Genomic DNA, 16,348 nt, shown 5'->3' on the forward strand with positions numbered 1-16,348 from the left:
CAAACGCCTCCCATGCACATGACGAGTCACTGGCCGCCGCGATGCCCTACTCGCGAGCGACGAGGCAACGATCCAATGCGAGGTGGAGGCGGTGCAAGGTAGTTAGGACATGCAAAACTCGCGGCCATGGCATCAGTAGAGCAAGGCAAGGACAACACACGGGATCAGTCACCGGAGCACGGGCTCGCGTGGAGGACCGCTGAAGATCGTGCGGCTCGATGGGGTCAATTCCAGCGACTTCAGGACGACTCTAACGGTGCATGCAGAGGACCGCTGAAGATCGTGCGGCTCGACGGGGTCAACTTCAATGGCTCGGTCACGCATGGCGGCTCAGAGCACACATGTGAATGTAGAGGATGGTGCAGGTGCACGGCATATGCCGGTGGCCTCTGTTAGTGCGCATAAGGTGTTTGATGGAATGCATGAGAGAAAAAAAGATATATATATATATATATATATATATATATATATATATATATATATATATATATATATATATATAAACGATGACATGTGATCCCTACATCAACACAACGGTCTTCTCTAATGATGTGAACATTAGTTGCCACACCATCGCTTACAGGGGCTCTATCTGTCATTTTTCATGTCAAAACGCATTCAATCAAGTATTTAGCATGTTTTGTAAATTGTTGGCTAAACGATGGTTTTCTGATTTGACGTGGCTGCTGTGGTAGTTTTTTGCAATTTACTTGTTAAAAAATTTGACTTTTGATTTGTATAGGGAAAATCGTTAAGAGATACTGTACTTTTTTAGCACCTGTACTCTGTGGTTTGTGTTCGTATTTGAACCAACTATCCACAGTACATTGTACCCATGACGGCCACGGTTTCCTCTCCACCGTCCAGCGCAGAGTCCTTCGTCGCCCCGGGTGCTTTCTGAAACGAACTTCCTCTCCCGAGTACACCCCGGCCCGGGTGCTCCAGCCCGACCCAACGCGGCTCTAAAATCTCTCTATACCACCGCCTTTCCGTTCCCGTTGCCGTCCCACCTCATCGCGACGCCGAGTACCTGCTAGCAGTCTCCGCTACTTCGTCCGCCGCCGCCGCAGAGCCGGGAGGCGAGGGTCGAGGCCGATGTGGGGGCTGTCGGCGGGGACGCTGCTGAAGCCGGTGTGCAGGTGGCTGCTGAAGCGGCTCGGGGACCTCACCCTGGGCGACCTCGACCTTGACCAGTTGGACCTCCAGCTCACCCGCGGCACGCTCCAACTCTCCGACCTCGCGCTCAACGCCGACTTCATCAACGCAAAGGTGCGCATCGCATGGGTTTAGTTAGGGCTTTGCCGCGCACGTGTTCGATTAGACGCCCCTTCCTTTGATTGGTGGATGAATTCGGTTTTATGTTTTTCTGATTGCAATTGGGCGCTGGTGCGATCGGTTAGTCTCGCTTTTGCTTTTTTTGGAATGTCGGGCCAAGCTCTGGGGATTTCAGCGCTAGGGTGAAGAACTGAAGAATCGGCTACAAGTCTACCATGTTTGGTGACTTAGTAATAAACGTTGTAATAATTAGGCTGCAATATTTGCATATACTATGATGCAGAGGCCGGGGGTAATAAAATCTTCCATCCATTGTCTTTTTTTTTCTCGAATATGCACGAGTGTGCATATCATATACTCCCTCTGTAAACTAATATAAGAGCGTTTAGATCATTACTTTAGTATTCTAAACGCTCTTATATTAGTTTACGGAGGGAGTATTAAAGAAGAAGGGCAAAAGAAATGCCTCCACCGGAGTTACAAGAAATTCAAGACACTCTACTTGTCTAAAAAAGAGTGTTAGTTTTGGGAGTCGCACTAACTTGAAATATGTCGCATTTGCTCTGACCGAGCTGCATTCCGTTGTGTTTAATTTTGTCCTTCAAACCTGACTTGTTGTGGCACTTACTACTGGACATACTCTATCTTATGCGTGTGCTCTTGCCTCAGTGACAAACTTGCATTTTCCACCTGCTGTAGTTCACAAGCATAACACCACTGCCTATATGCTACATTTGATCACTCGTACTTGTTGAATTCTAAGTTATGCTGCCAACTTATAGTCTGTTAGATTTTATATAGTCTGTTAATTTTCTGTTTACACTCTTCTCCTTACGTATTTTGCGGCTAACTTTATTTTCTATTTCAGCTATCAGGATCTCCTATCACAGTTAAAGAAGGATCTATAAAATCCCTGCTAGTTAAATTACCTTTACAGTTAAGGAGTTGGAAGGTTGAGATTGTAGTGGAAGGGTTGGAGTTTGTACTTGCACCATCTGTTGCTAGTGAAGCCTCACCTGTAGATACTGAGTGCTCTGTTTCTGCTGGTAATAGTGATACAGAGGCGAGATCGGCTGAGACCAAGAGGAATGAACCTGATAGTAATCCCTGCTCTACTTCTGCATCTCGAGATGTGGACGATGGTGTGAAGAGAATAGCCAACGCCATCAAGCAGTTTCTTACAAGATTTAATATCAAGTTGAAAAATACGTATGTAGTATTTGACCCTCAAAGCATTTTGGATAAAAGGGCCTTGCAATTTAATCGGTCGCTAGTTTTCCGAACTAAAGAGATACAGTGTGGAACCAATCTTTCAACAGACAGTCCAGTCAAATTGAATAACTTAGTAACATTCCAAGAGGCGGTCATTGAGTTTTTGAAGATGGATGATGTTGATGCAAATCTTCAGAACGATCTGGATAGAGGAACAGCTGACATTTCATCAAATCATAGTACTACTGCGGTCTTGACAAGTCCCATTGGTGGATTCTCAGGAACATTGAACTTAAGCATCCCATGGAATAGTGGATGCTTGAACTTTCAAAAAATTGATGCAGACATATCTGTTGATTCATTAGAATTGCAGTTACAGATGAGCAGTATCCAATGGTTCATGGATGTATATGATTCTCTTTGTAGGAACTCGGCAGATGAACATAATTGTGTACATAGTACTGCAGATATGTCTATGAACGCCTCCAGAGCTTCCTTATGTGCATCCACATCAAGCTCGTCGAAATCAGGTTCAGCCTCTGCGATAGCTAGCGGGGACGGTTTGTCACAGAGAGCATTTTCTCGAAGCAGGCAAGACAATTTTCAGGATGGTTTCCTCAACAAGGCACATGTGATTCAAGACTGGATTCCGGGTCTTGGTGTCCATAGTGACCAAGGTGAATTTGATTCAGATTGTGATGAAAGGTTTGTTTCTTTGTTTAATGTTTCTTCAAAGGTTTTTGACAGTCGTTTTACCCATGTATCTGTCACCTTCTTATTTGCGTCAGGTCACATTATTAATCTCTTATAAACATTTCTCTAGCATATTTTTGACATACCTCTTATATCATTGCAGAACAGATAAAAACATGATGTTTCTATGTCACATTGCTTTTATTTCTATCATTCTTCATAAACTTTGTAACTGAACTGCATGCTGGTTTCTGATAATAGAATTAGAAGGGCTGCTTCCTTTGTCTCAAACATTAGAAAAAAACTGTTCAATCAGATGGTTTTACGAATTATTGGTCCCTAGTTTCTCACTGTGTTGTGCATGCATTGGGGGTTTATGGCCAGTTTCTTCTTTCACTGTTTTTCTTTGAGTGGCCATTGCCTTGTGTGCTTGTTGCTCTTGCCCTCTTGCGATAGTTCTTCAATTGTCTCTGAAATGTCTTGTCCTATGAACATCCCAACTTACTGAGCAGCATGGGGCATGAATTGTTAGAATGTTTATCTGCATCTTTAGTATGCAGCCTGGGATTTAATGGCCAAATGCACCAATCTTCTTATTTGAATTTATTGTAAGTTTTCCATGTTTTTGTCTTTGTTTAAGTTCTTGTAAGAATTTATCTCTTGTTGAGTTTGTTTGCTTTTACATTTCTTAAGGGAAGCAGGTCACTTGAGAAAAATATATTTACACTGGCCTAATTCTATTACTAACTTGTTGTTGTTCTCCATCTTTGACAGCATCAGTCAGTTCTTTGAATGCTTTGAGGAACTGAGGAGCTCTCATACTAATTTAGGAAATAGTGGCATATGGGACTGGACGTGTTCGGTATTCAACGCAATTACTTTTGCATCCGCATTAGCTTCTGGATCCGATCAAGTCCCTAAAGGTATCCGCTTGTACTTTGTTGTACATCTTTTCAGTTTTTTGTTGGTTAGACATATTATCCACTCTACCCCCATGAAGCATGAAATACTTACATTGATACCAATTTATGCTCTCTATTCTACTTAGTTATCAATTAGTGATAATTTTCTTGCGGATTGAGTTATCTACTAGTATTAACTTTGCTCCTTCAGCTACCATTTGCTTTTACTCTTGATTTTATTGAACACTGTCCATATTTAGTTGAATTGTGTTCCACACTTCCAAGAAAAAAAAATTGTGCCTTTGCGTTTTTGGTGAGAATAAGAAATATTATACCTGCTAGCATCTGAATAGATATGATGATGGGACATATTGCTGACCCCTCAGTAATATGGTGGTGCTGTTTCGTAACAGTATTTTTTAATTAACTGGGACATCTGGTTTGTTAGTTTCGTCTCTGCCCTACTAACTGAAAACCAAAATTTGAGCAAGTACCAAATTGAACGAACTTTAATATTGGAATTTGCCGAAAACCCAACTACTCCCAGATCTCGAGTTTATGCTGGCTTATGATCAACAGCAGACCTGTTAGACGACTCTAAGATCACCTCCTTCTGATATCCATACTTGTGATTCATGAATAAGAAACAGCTTCCTTCAATTCTCTTTCCACGGTGGCTAATGTTGCAATTTCTGGTGTTAAACCAAGTAGCTGTAGTGCTTTACTTTTTGTCCATTTAACTTTTATATATGTATATCATGGCATTACTTATTTTAGTTTTTTTTTCCTAACAGAAACACTGATTGAGAAAACCTTGCGGGCTTCCATTGCTCAGATAGGCATTATTCTTTTGTTCAGTGATGAAATGGATACTGGCAGTTCCAGTATTTCTCTGAGTCTCGTCAAAGATATGAGAAGTTTGGAAATGTTTTCAAGCTGTCTTTCTCCTGCTCATTTTGAGCGATCGATGATATCTCCTGCTAGTGCTTCCAGTTTAAGTATGCATCATCTTGAATACAAGTGTCATAACATTCATCTTGACCTTGAGGTATGGTCTGCCATCAACAGCATTGTTCTCAGTTAATACATCATTTGAAGTGTCATGAAGCTTGATACTAAATAGTTTTCTTCATGTCTGCAGACATATCCGAAAAACTTGAGGTTGAAAGCATCGATTGGCCACATGAGGCTCGATGAATACTACAGCACTGAAAAGCATGATTCAGATCACACACCCGTTATTGCTCCTTTCTTAAATAGTGATTATTGCCATGAAGTTCAAGCTGCTCTCCCTTCATTCCCGTTTGCTGCTCAAGATTACTGGGTGGAGTCATCTGGATACTCTTCGAACAATTCAAGTAAACTAGCTAAGGTTGAATTGCTTAAAACATTTGGTGATTCCACATTCCATTATGATGTTAGTAGCACAGATCGAGGTGGCAACTCAGTAAGCTCAACTTCACTGTCAATCTGTTTGGCTTCATTAGTTTGGTGGGTGCATTTCCATACAGTACACATGCTACTGAATTTTATCAGTAAAATTGAGTCTGATGCGGTGCACGGAAAGCATAAACTCCATATGCGTGGTGATACAGGAAACAGTAAGTTGACCACCAAAACTAATATTTCACCAAGTGGGAGTCTAAAGGTTCAGATGGCTCTCTCACGTTCAAGAGTCATCATTTGCTTTCCTACTGAGTCCCCATGGGATTTAAGCCGCCCATCCATCCTGGATACATTCCTTGTCATTGACCGCACATCCTCTCTGGACCCAGGGGAAGCTTCGTCTCCATTCCGAAAGGAAATGCCTAATGATGCTCATTCCGGCATACCATCTACCTCACTCCATTTGGCTGCTGGGAACTTCGACATCTATTTGCTTAGACCGATGAGCTATGAATTGGATGACAGAAGCCATTCTTTGAGTAGGCAAACTTTTTTTGCTCTGAAGATTATCTCAGTCACTAGTTCCAACTGTAGCGACTCTAGTATTAAGATGATCTGGAGAAAATACCCTGTAACTGACCCTGAGATGGTTAGTAAAGCTTGGAGTTTGCCAAACCTGCATGACCAAAAGATTACTCAGCGAGAAAGGGGCAATTTTGCTGGTGTTTCCTCTTATACAACCTCACAGGATCTTGAGAAGTCGAGTTATAGTATACGCCAGGAGCTCCTTCAGAGCACTGAGTGCTTTCTGCATATTAAACTTTCTTCAGTTTCAGTTCATCTCAATAAGAAGGATTGTGGATTACTGAATCAGCTACTAGATTGCATTCTCAGCGGGCTGTCCAATGGTGCAATGAGCAGCTCTGAAAGTGGAAGGGACAAATCTATGCCTATCAATGATGTTGCCATCCAATCAGCTATCACTTTTGAATGCAGCTTTTTGGATATTTGTACTGAATTAAATGAAACTGTGGTAGTTGGTCCTTTGCTGCAGACAGAACTAGAAGGTTCCTGGAATTGTTTTAAGCTGTCCATTTCAAAAATTTCCCTGTGCTCTTTTTCTAATGTAGGCGGAATCAATAATGCCAGTTTTCTTTGGGTGAATCATGGTGAAGGTGAGCTTTGGGGTTCTGTTACTGATACAAATGATAAAACCTATGCCGAAAGCAAAGTTTTTCTCCTAGTTGTCTGTAAGGACTCTGCTAATATGCGAGGTGATGGTGAAGGAAACAATGCACTATCTTTTGGAACTTCTGGCTGTTCCGTGACCCACATCAGGAACCCAAATCTACAAGAGGACTATACTTCTGCCAGTTTTCGTTCTGGGACAATTGTGGCACCTGGTGGACGCATGGATTGGATCAATGCAATGTGCCTGCTGTTTAATGCAGGTTCACGCGGAACTGAACAGTCCAATAACAGCAAAACAGGGGATAATTCATGTCCTGGTGACCGGTCATCTTTTTTTCTTGAGTTGGTTGATGTTGCTGTGAGCTATGAATCTCATGTAAAAACTTCCACCTTCAGCGCTGAAGCTCCTGATTGCAAGTCTTTTTCATGCATTTTAGCTGCATCATCGTTTAAACTTCACAGTATATCTGCACCAGACTCTGCAGCTACAGATTTTGATATCCAGCTGCGAGATCTCGGGCTTTTCATCTGTGAATCATTTGGTTCCAAAAATGCCACTTGCGGTTATGGTGTTGATTATCTTCATAAAATGGGTTACACTAAGATTGCCCGTGACACGTTCATTGAAGCTGCTCTAAGAATTGACACTTCCTTTTGGAAGCTTGAAATATCAGATTCACAATTTGATATTGGTACATGTTGTGATACAACACATGGTCTTATTTGTTTGTGTTCCCAACTCCAGAATCTATATGCTCCAGACATGCGTGATGCTTTAGTTCATCTACAATCTAGGTGGAATAGTGTCCAGCAAGCAAACAACCATAATATGGCCAGTGATGCATCAGACAAGTCAGAGAGCAGCATTGACAACTTGGCATATTCTGGAGAGTGCTTATCAGATGGACTACTTGATGATATAATTGAGAATGCTTTTTACACAGACCAGGACTACAAAGCCTACAATTTTTCTAGCAGAAATTGTCACAACTCACCAAGTAGCAATGGAATGAATGTTGAGTCTGAGTCGCCCACCCCTGGGGCAACTGACGCCAGTGTTTCACACATTTTGTTTGGATCATCATTAGCTACTCCAAAAGTCAATACTACTGAAATACCATTGAAACAGGACTCCTGTCATGAACAAATTATTGACTCTTATTATATGCCTGACCTTCTACAGACATCATCGTCAACCCTATGTAATGTAGGACATCAATGTATATCTGTTGATGATGCTTATAAAACCATGGAATTTGAACATGGTGGATGGTATAACAGTATTCCCTTGACAATAGTTGAGAGTCATGTTCCGGAAAGGAACAACCCACAAGGAGGGCATGTGGCCCGCCAAGAAGGGAAGCCTACTGTTTGCAGCTTGAATTATGAGGAATCTTGTTATTTGAAAGGAAAGGTTATAATTCATGATGTAAATGTCAATTGGCGAATGTATGCTGGAGATGACTGGTCATTAGCTCAGAAAGATGTAAATAACTTCTCATCCTCAAGTGGAAGGAATATGAGCTCTTCCTTAGAATTTCTTATCTCGGGGCTTGGTGTACAGTTTGATATGTATCCAGATGGGGGTGTTTCTGTTTCTAAGTTATCTATCTCTGCACGGGACATAAATCTTTGTGATCAAAGGGTGGATGCTCCATGGAAAATGGTATGTCTTTTTGTGGCTAAAATTACGTAAAGCATCTGCTTTTATCACTGGGCTAATGGTTTTAACTCTTCTGGTCCTTCTAAAAGGTTCTTGGCTGCTACGACTCAGATTACCCAAGAGAATCTTGTTCTAGTGCATTCACGTTAGAACTGGAGTGTGTAAAGCCCGAGCTACAGACTCCTTTGGAAGATTACAGGTAAATGCAGGATTGTGTTACATTACGTATGCACTGAATTAATTCTCTTGCTTATGTTAACCATGAAGACTTTGAAAGTTTGCTCTGTACTTAATAGATCCAAATGGTTAAAGAATACACAGTACTGTAAGGATACCTCATCTATATCATCCACATCTGCTGACCTATAAAGAACTTATGTACTGGCTGCGGATCATTACTAGAACAAGTCCTAATAGAATTGGCTAAAAATGGAAGATGGCGAGTCTCACAGCTAAATAGTAGAGACACACTTTATTTAGTAAATGGATCTAATCTGGTGTCTTTTTTTTTGTACAATCCAGTATTGAGGTTGCTTCATGCGTGTAGTTATGGAAATTTATGAACTAATATTTTGTATGTAATGTGGACATCTCAATTACACCATAAGGTCCAAAGTTAGCGATGGCAGGCTTTAGGTTGCTTTAACAATATTGAGTTTTTGACGCAAAACACATTTGTGATGACATATCTGAATTTGAAATTCATGCCTATATGGTTGTTGGTGACAAGACTGTTGCTGTTGGCCTTAGGCGTTAACACTAATTTTGTGTATGTGCCGTATTTAAATGCTGAATTATAATTCCCAAGTATCATTGAAGTGCTGGCTGTTACCCATCGCTTCCTTCCGACACCGTACATGTGCACCCAGTATGATGACTGACCATCTTCTCTTGCACCTAACCTTTCCAGATTGTGCCTTGAGATTTTGCCTCTTCAATTGCATCTTGATCAAGGGCAGCTTAAGTTCCTCATGTGTTTCTTTCAGAATGACTCTTGTGACAACAGCTCTCATTTGCCTTGCAAAAATGATATTGTTCATATAGAGAGCACAATCTATGGAAGCAATACAGTTCTGGATGAGGCATTACTTCCGTTCTTTCAGGTACTTCGGAGACTAAAAAAAGATCCTCTTGATTTGTGTTTGTCATTCACCAGACTTGATATGGTTTACGTGAGAACTTTTTTGCACTAACTAAACATGACTAAAAATTCTGCACGTGTAATCTTGCAAAAAATAAATAAATAATCTGCACGTGCAGCAGAACATATTTTTACTGGTAGGCAGCAGGGTTCTTTATGTTTAGTAGGAACCACTGCGATCTGATTTTTTTCTTTCTCTGATGCCAGAAATTTGATGTCAAGCCTATTGTTCTGCACATCAACTATATCCCTCGTCAGTTTGATCCTGTTGCACTAGGCAAAGGAAATTATGCAGAACTTCTCAACATCCTTCCGTTGAAGGTAAACTGTTGTTGAAAAAATACTCTAGAAGCAATCAATCTGTTGATAGGCAATCCTAATGAAGTTTCTTCTGCAGGGAATCGATTTGAAGCTTAAACATGTTTCTGCAATGGGGTTGTATGGGTGGAATAGTATTTGTGAAACAGTTGGTGCAGAGTGGTTGGAGGACATATCTAAAAATCAGGTTATGATCTCCCCATGCTCATCTGTACATTTAGACGTGCTCTCTGTTACGTATGCAAACATATACAAACTTAACATGGGAAAATATTATGAAAGAAATAGAGTTTGCAATATGTGCAGCTCCATATGTAGGTATACTATACACAGGTGTGCAAAATAAGGAGAAAATATATGTTAACAAAAGAACTTTTTTTTCTCTATCACTCGTCTAAACACATGTCATTTGTAGAACTGACAATGTGTTATGTTTGTGTAGGTCCATAAATTGTTAAAAGGGCTTCCTCCTTTAAAATCAGTCAGTGCCGTTGTTTCAGGCACTAAGAAATTGATATCTTTACCCATCGAAAGTTACAAGAAAGACCGGAAGTTGGTCAAGGGAATGCAAAGAGGTAAGCTACATAGATACATTGCTTAAATATATGTTGAAGTTCATATGTGGTGTGTTTTAAACACTTGATTATATGTATCAATGATGATTCTGGCATTCTGTCTGGCAGGTGCTGTTGCCTTTATCAGAAGTGTTTCCATTGAAGCTGTAGGGCTTGGTGTCCATTTGGCAGCGGGAGCTCATGATATGCTGCTGAAGGCAGAACATGCCCTTACAGCTCTTCCACCACCTTTAGCCGCGTGTGAAGCTAAAAGAAACAAAGATAACGTAAGGGCAAACCAACCCGAAAATGCAACACAAGGAATAAAGCAGGTATTAAATTCCTTTGAATTGCATGATAAAAATATCTCTTGTTCTGGAATAGCATGAAAATTTCTTCATGAAGTTGGATTCAGGGCTTTGCTAGTTTTCTGTGATTTGGAGTTTAATTTTGCATCACTATGAAAGTCTCTAGATAAGTTAAAAATAGACCTTGAAATTGCTTCACCTGAGTCTCTGAACTGTACTAGCCTGAATCCTAAAGTACACAGGTAGTGCCAAGTGTTTTAATATTAACCTGGAACTTTGTTCAGGCTTATGAAAGCTTTACTGATGGACTTGGAAGGACTGCCTCTGCTTTGATTGGGAATCCTATTAACGTGTATAATCGCGGGGCTGGTGCCAGATCAGCACTGACTACTGCAATTTGTGGAGCTCCAGCTGCTGTAGTAGCTCCAGTATCAGCAACTGCCCGTGCTGTACATTATGCACTTCTTGGTATAAGGAACAGGTGAGTTTTCACTCATTCTCAAATATCGGCTAAAGCTGTGTGCATATATAGGGTTAGTGACATGTCATCACATCAGACTATTTTGTTTGGTCTCGGATCAACTCACTCTTGATTCCTTTGCTATTATCACTATAAGTTATAGGTCAGTTACCCAGTTCTAATCGCATGTCGATCATTACCCAGTTAAGATTTGAAACAGCACATAAGGATCTGTATTTTGTGTCTTATTTGGCACTTCAATATTTGTATTATTTGTAAATATACACCAATTTATTGTCAAAATAAACCCTGCAGTATATCGAGAACTGTTACTCTAGAAGCCAACTTGCATTTATGCATGCATCTTCTGTTCATTAGTTCGGTCCAGAAAGTAACAAAGATGACAGTTAAGAGACCAATGAATAAAACAAGACAGGACCAGTGTGACATGAGTTATCTTCTGATTTCACCTTTTGCAATATTAATTATTCCTCTGGACAAATTATGTTTTAATAAGAACAGTTTGATTATATAATAACGAGGAGATCACAAGATACTCGGATCTTGAGAAATGCTTATTTATCTAAGGAACTTCTAGCTTTATGTCTGTGCAGGGTCTTGCAAAGTAATTGTCTTGCTGTATTCAGTATAATTAATAAAAGGGTAACTGGGTATTGTGAGATAGTACAGTAGTGAAGCCGAGGTCAATGAATTGTGAAGGATTGATATATTTCAACCATGCTGTCACCACATTTAAATTGTTAATAACATACGCATATCATCTTTTTGTTCACTGAATTTGTTTCCACATTAACAGCCTTGATCCTAGACGCAAGAAAGAATCTATGTACAAGTACCTGGGGCCTTCTCAACTGTAGACTTCATTGACACTCCGTCGTGTCTCTCCCTGCATGAAGTGGTCAAACAAGCACCCCTGTGCAATCTCACCGAATGACGAGCAAACTTGTATAGGACAAGTGAATTCTGCACAACTAGGAATCATACCCTTGAGAACCAGCATCATTTTCATTGTTCTTCATGGAGATTATAGAGGTGTACATTTTGTAGGAAAGATTAGATCATATACGGCGTAAGCCTTGTACAGTCTGTACAATTAGCACACCCCACAGTTGTAATTCACACCCCACAGTTGTAATTCACACCCCACAGTTGTAATTCATGGCGTCTTTTCCACCCCTGGTGCAAGTTTTGTAAACTCCTCGCTTAGGCAATTACCTGAGAGAGGAGATAAACTCTTCCGCCTTTCGTTTGTAGTAGCTCTTCCTTAGTTGTGCGGATGTAAATATGTCTCTTCTGTTTTTGACACTTCTGTAAATATCTCTTCTGTTTCTGTTGGGACTATGGTTTTCGTCTTGCTAAAGCACTGATAATAAGTTCTCTTGCCTTTTTTTTGAGGGAAAGTTGTCTTGCCTTTTAATTGTAAATGTTAGCAGGTTTTGTGTGTCCAGGGAACTTCTGTGCGCACGTTGCAGAAGATGAAATGATCGCTGTTGCTTTAATCGCGTGCTAATTAAAAAAGTCCTTGCGGGCACGTCCACCTGCATCTGTCACGGTGAAAGTAGCCTGTGTTATGCGGAGCTGACAGGTTCCTTCACATTCGGTGCGCCATGTATTATTTCTTTTTTCTGAAAAAAACTTCTTATCTAATCGTCTTCAATCACAACAGTACAACATGTTGGAAATATTAGCACATTTTTGACAAATCTAATTCACGAGTTAATGATAAGCATGACAAATAAAGTATGCATCTCATACCGATACTTAAGCATATGAGCACGTACTAGAATAGAAACATCTATGAACAACATATATACGGACAGCACATGAACAAGCAAAGAAGGGATGAACAAGTCATACCCTCCGGTTGGCCAGGCCAACTCGGCATCGGCCGAGGCCTTTTTGGCGGCTTCGTCGTTAGCCATGGAGTCGATGCAGGGGAAGTAGTGAAAGTAAAGGCGGGCGGAGACGGAGACACAACCGGAGCAGTCGTGTCGAGACGCTCCCTCAAAACCTTAATGTTGTTCTCCCGGGAAGGATCTCGAATGATAGGGTTCTGGAGGCACCTTCTCTCCCGACCAACCGTGTACGTGGTCGTCGGGGCGGATGCTGGAAGCAGCATAGATAGAGCAACAGTGAATGACGGCTAGGGTTGTGCAAGAGGGAGTGAGTAAACTGAGTTAGGGTTCACGGCACTGGCCCATGCCTACCGAGCCCTCGAACAGCCCACGGTCAAACCATTCCTGAGCGGCAAAGATAAGCTTCGGTTCGGCTCATACCCGCAACCCGCGACGCGCGCGCGTCGTGACGAGGCGGGCGGCAAAGGAGGAGGAGGAGCGCGCGTGTACATCTCCTCTTCCCAGGCTCCCAATGGCATTGTGGTAAAGCATCCCTTATAAAGGGGTCTCACTCTCACTCCACTAGCATTATGGTACTAAACTTCCCACCACTTGCGATGCACCTAAATGTGCCTTAGAGATTAACCAGGGATTATGGTATTATATGGGCCTAAGCCCATCTATAATCCAACAATCCCCCACCAGATTACGAGGCACATAAGTTTGTCAACTGTTCCAGACAATGTTTGATATACCAGAATTTTCAGTGGAGACTGTTAAGTTGAACTTCCAGCTAGAGCAATAAAATTAGACTTCTTCACAACTGAACAATGGACTAGCCTTGAATTGTCAGTTTGGCGTGTAGAAGTTTCACCTATTGTCAGCTGATACGTGGCTGCCGAAGGCTAAACCCCACGGGTAGAGCTTATTAGTCATACTCCTTACCTTCTCATGAGCTTCTTAGAGATTACCCAATCGCATAGATTGTGACCAACAGTTAGGCTCACATATGTATGTTCCTCCAAAGAATGCTCTATAGGGTAGCATCTTGCTTACATAAGCTTTGAAATACATTAAGACAAAAGTCAGCCTGACCTACATATTATGAGAGTATTATTGCATCTCAACAGAGTGGGTTAATTAAGGATACTCTCCTCAGTTGACCGCTGGATTGTTTTCCCAGATCCTAATTCATAGGATCTCCGATCACATAGGTTGTGTTACCCTTATGGCAACTTATGTGGGTCTCATACCCATCTTCCTCGATGCATTTTCTATCACAATCCTGTTGGGTTTCGTAGTAATTTCAAAAAATTTCCTACGCACACGCAAGATCATGTGATGCATAGCAACGAGAGGGGAGAGTGTTGTCTACGTACCCAACGCAGACCGACTGCGGAAGCGCTGACACAACATAGAGGAAGTAGTCGTACGTCTTCACGATCCAACCGATCAAGCACCGAAACTACGGCACCTCCGAGTTCGAGCACACGTTCGGCTTGATGACGATCCCCGGACTCCGATCCAGCAAAGTGTCGGGGAAGAGTTCCGTTAGCACGACGGCGTGGTGACGATCTTGATGCACTACAGCAGCAGGGCTTCGCCTAAACTCCGCTACAGTATTATCGAGGACTATGGTGGCAGGGGGCACCGCACACGGCTAAGGAATAGATCACGTGGATCAACTTGTGTGTTCTAGGGTGCCTCTGCCTCAGTATATAAAGGACTAGAGGGGGGTGGCTGGCCGGCCAAGGTGTGGCGCGCCAGGAGAGTCCTACTCCCTCTGGGAGTAGGATTCCCCCCCAATCCTAGTTGGAATAGGATTCGCGGAGGGGGAAAAGAGAGAGAGGGGGCCGACCACCTCTCCTAGTCCTAATAGGACTAGGGGAATGGGGAGGCGCGCAGCCCATGTAGGGCTGCCTCTTCTCTTTTCCACTAAGGCCCATCATGGCCCATTTAGCTCCCGGGGGGTTCCGGTAACCTTCCCGGTACTCCGGTAAAATCCCGATTTCACCCGGAACACTTCCGATATCCAAACATAGGCTTCCAATATATCAATCTTTATGTCTCAACCATTTCGAGACTCCTCGTCATGTCCGTGATCATATCCGGGACTCCGAACAACCTTCGGTACATCAAAATGCATAAACTCATAATATAACTGTCATCGTAACCTTAAGCGTGCGGACCCTACGGGTTCGAGAACAATGTAGACATGACCAAGACACGTCTTCGGTCAATAACCAATAGCGGGACCTGGATGCCCATATTGGCTCCTACATATTCTACGAAGATCTTTATTAGTCAGACCGCATAACAACATACGTTGTTCCCTTTGTCATCGGTATATTACTTGCCTGAGATTCGATCGTCGGTATTCCAGTACCTAGTTCAATCTCGTTACCGGCAAGTCTCTTTACTCGTTCTGTAATACATCATCCCGCAACTAACTCATTTAGTTTCAATGCTTGCAAGGCTTAAGTGATGTGCATTACCGAGAGGGCCCAGAGATACCTCTCCGGCAATCGGAGTGACAAAACCTAATCTCGAAATACGCCAACCCAACATCTACCTTTGGAAACACCTGTAATACTCCTTTATAATCACCCAGTTACGTTGTGACGTTTGGTAGCACCCAAAGTGTTCCTTCGGCAAACGGGAGTTGCATAATCTCATAGTTATAGGAACATGTATAAGTCATGAAGAAAGCAATAGCAACATACTAAACGATCGGGTGCTAAGCTAATGGAATGGGTCATGTCAATCAGATCATTCAACTAATGATGTGACCTCGTTAATCAAATAACAACTCGTTGTTCATGGTTAGGAAACATAACCATCTTTGATTAACGAGCTAGTCAAGTAGAGGCATACTAGTGACACTTTGTTTGTCTATGTATTCACACATGTATTATGTTTCCGGTTAATACAATTCTAGCATGAATAATAAACATTTATCATGATTATAAGGAAATAAATAATAACTTTATTATTGCCTCTAGGGCATATTTCCTTCAAATCCGTGATAGCCCTTTTGTAGAAGGGTCAACCAGATTCTTAGCCGTTTGGATGTAATCCAACGCTACCACTCTGGAGTTTCTTGATTTTCTGACATATTTTAATCTTCTTCTGATGTGCTTTGTGGATTTCATGTTGTCCTTTGGACTCTTAGCATTGGCAATCACTGTTTGATTGCCACAATTCATAACGACAGTCGTGACTGGTTTATTCAACCACTGGCAAATCCATCGAAAGCTCTCGAAGCCATTCTGCTTCGACGCATGATGTGTCTAATGTTGTGAGTTCTACTTCCATAGTCGATCTCATTAAGATCGTCTTCTTGCAAGACTTCAGGAAACAACACGACCACCAAGTGTGAAGACATATGC

General features: G+C 41.8%; 1 protein-coding gene across 1 annotated transcript; it reads left to right on the plus strand.

Annotated features, from left to right (window-relative positions):
• Positions 1–895: 895 nt before the first annotated feature.
• On the plus strand, positions 896–12,506 carry LOC119316514 (autophagy-related protein 2-like). Its single transcript, XM_037590837.1, has 13 exons — positions 896–1,269; positions 2,144–3,192; positions 3,955–4,103; positions 4,877–5,130; positions 5,224–8,325; positions 8,412–8,521; positions 9,233–9,425; positions 9,671–9,784; positions 9,861–9,968; positions 10,224–10,356; positions 10,465–10,667; positions 10,928–11,124; positions 11,921–12,506. The coding sequence occupies exons 1-13, from the start codon at positions 1,096–1,098 to the stop codon at positions 11,979–11,981; spliced, it is 5,847 nt and encodes a 1,948-aa protein (XP_037446734.1). The 5' UTR covers positions 896–1,095; the 3' UTR covers positions 11,982–12,506.
• The last annotated feature ends 3,842 nt before the right edge of the window (positions 12,507–16,348 follow it).

This window comes from Triticum dicoccoides, chromosome 6A, assembly GCF_002162155.2.
Source record: "Triticum dicoccoides isolate Atlit2015 ecotype Zavitan chromosome 6A, WEW_v2.0, whole genome shotgun sequence".
Lineage (NCBI taxonomy): Eukaryota > Viridiplantae > Streptophyta > Magnoliopsida > Poales > Poaceae > Triticum > Triticum dicoccoides.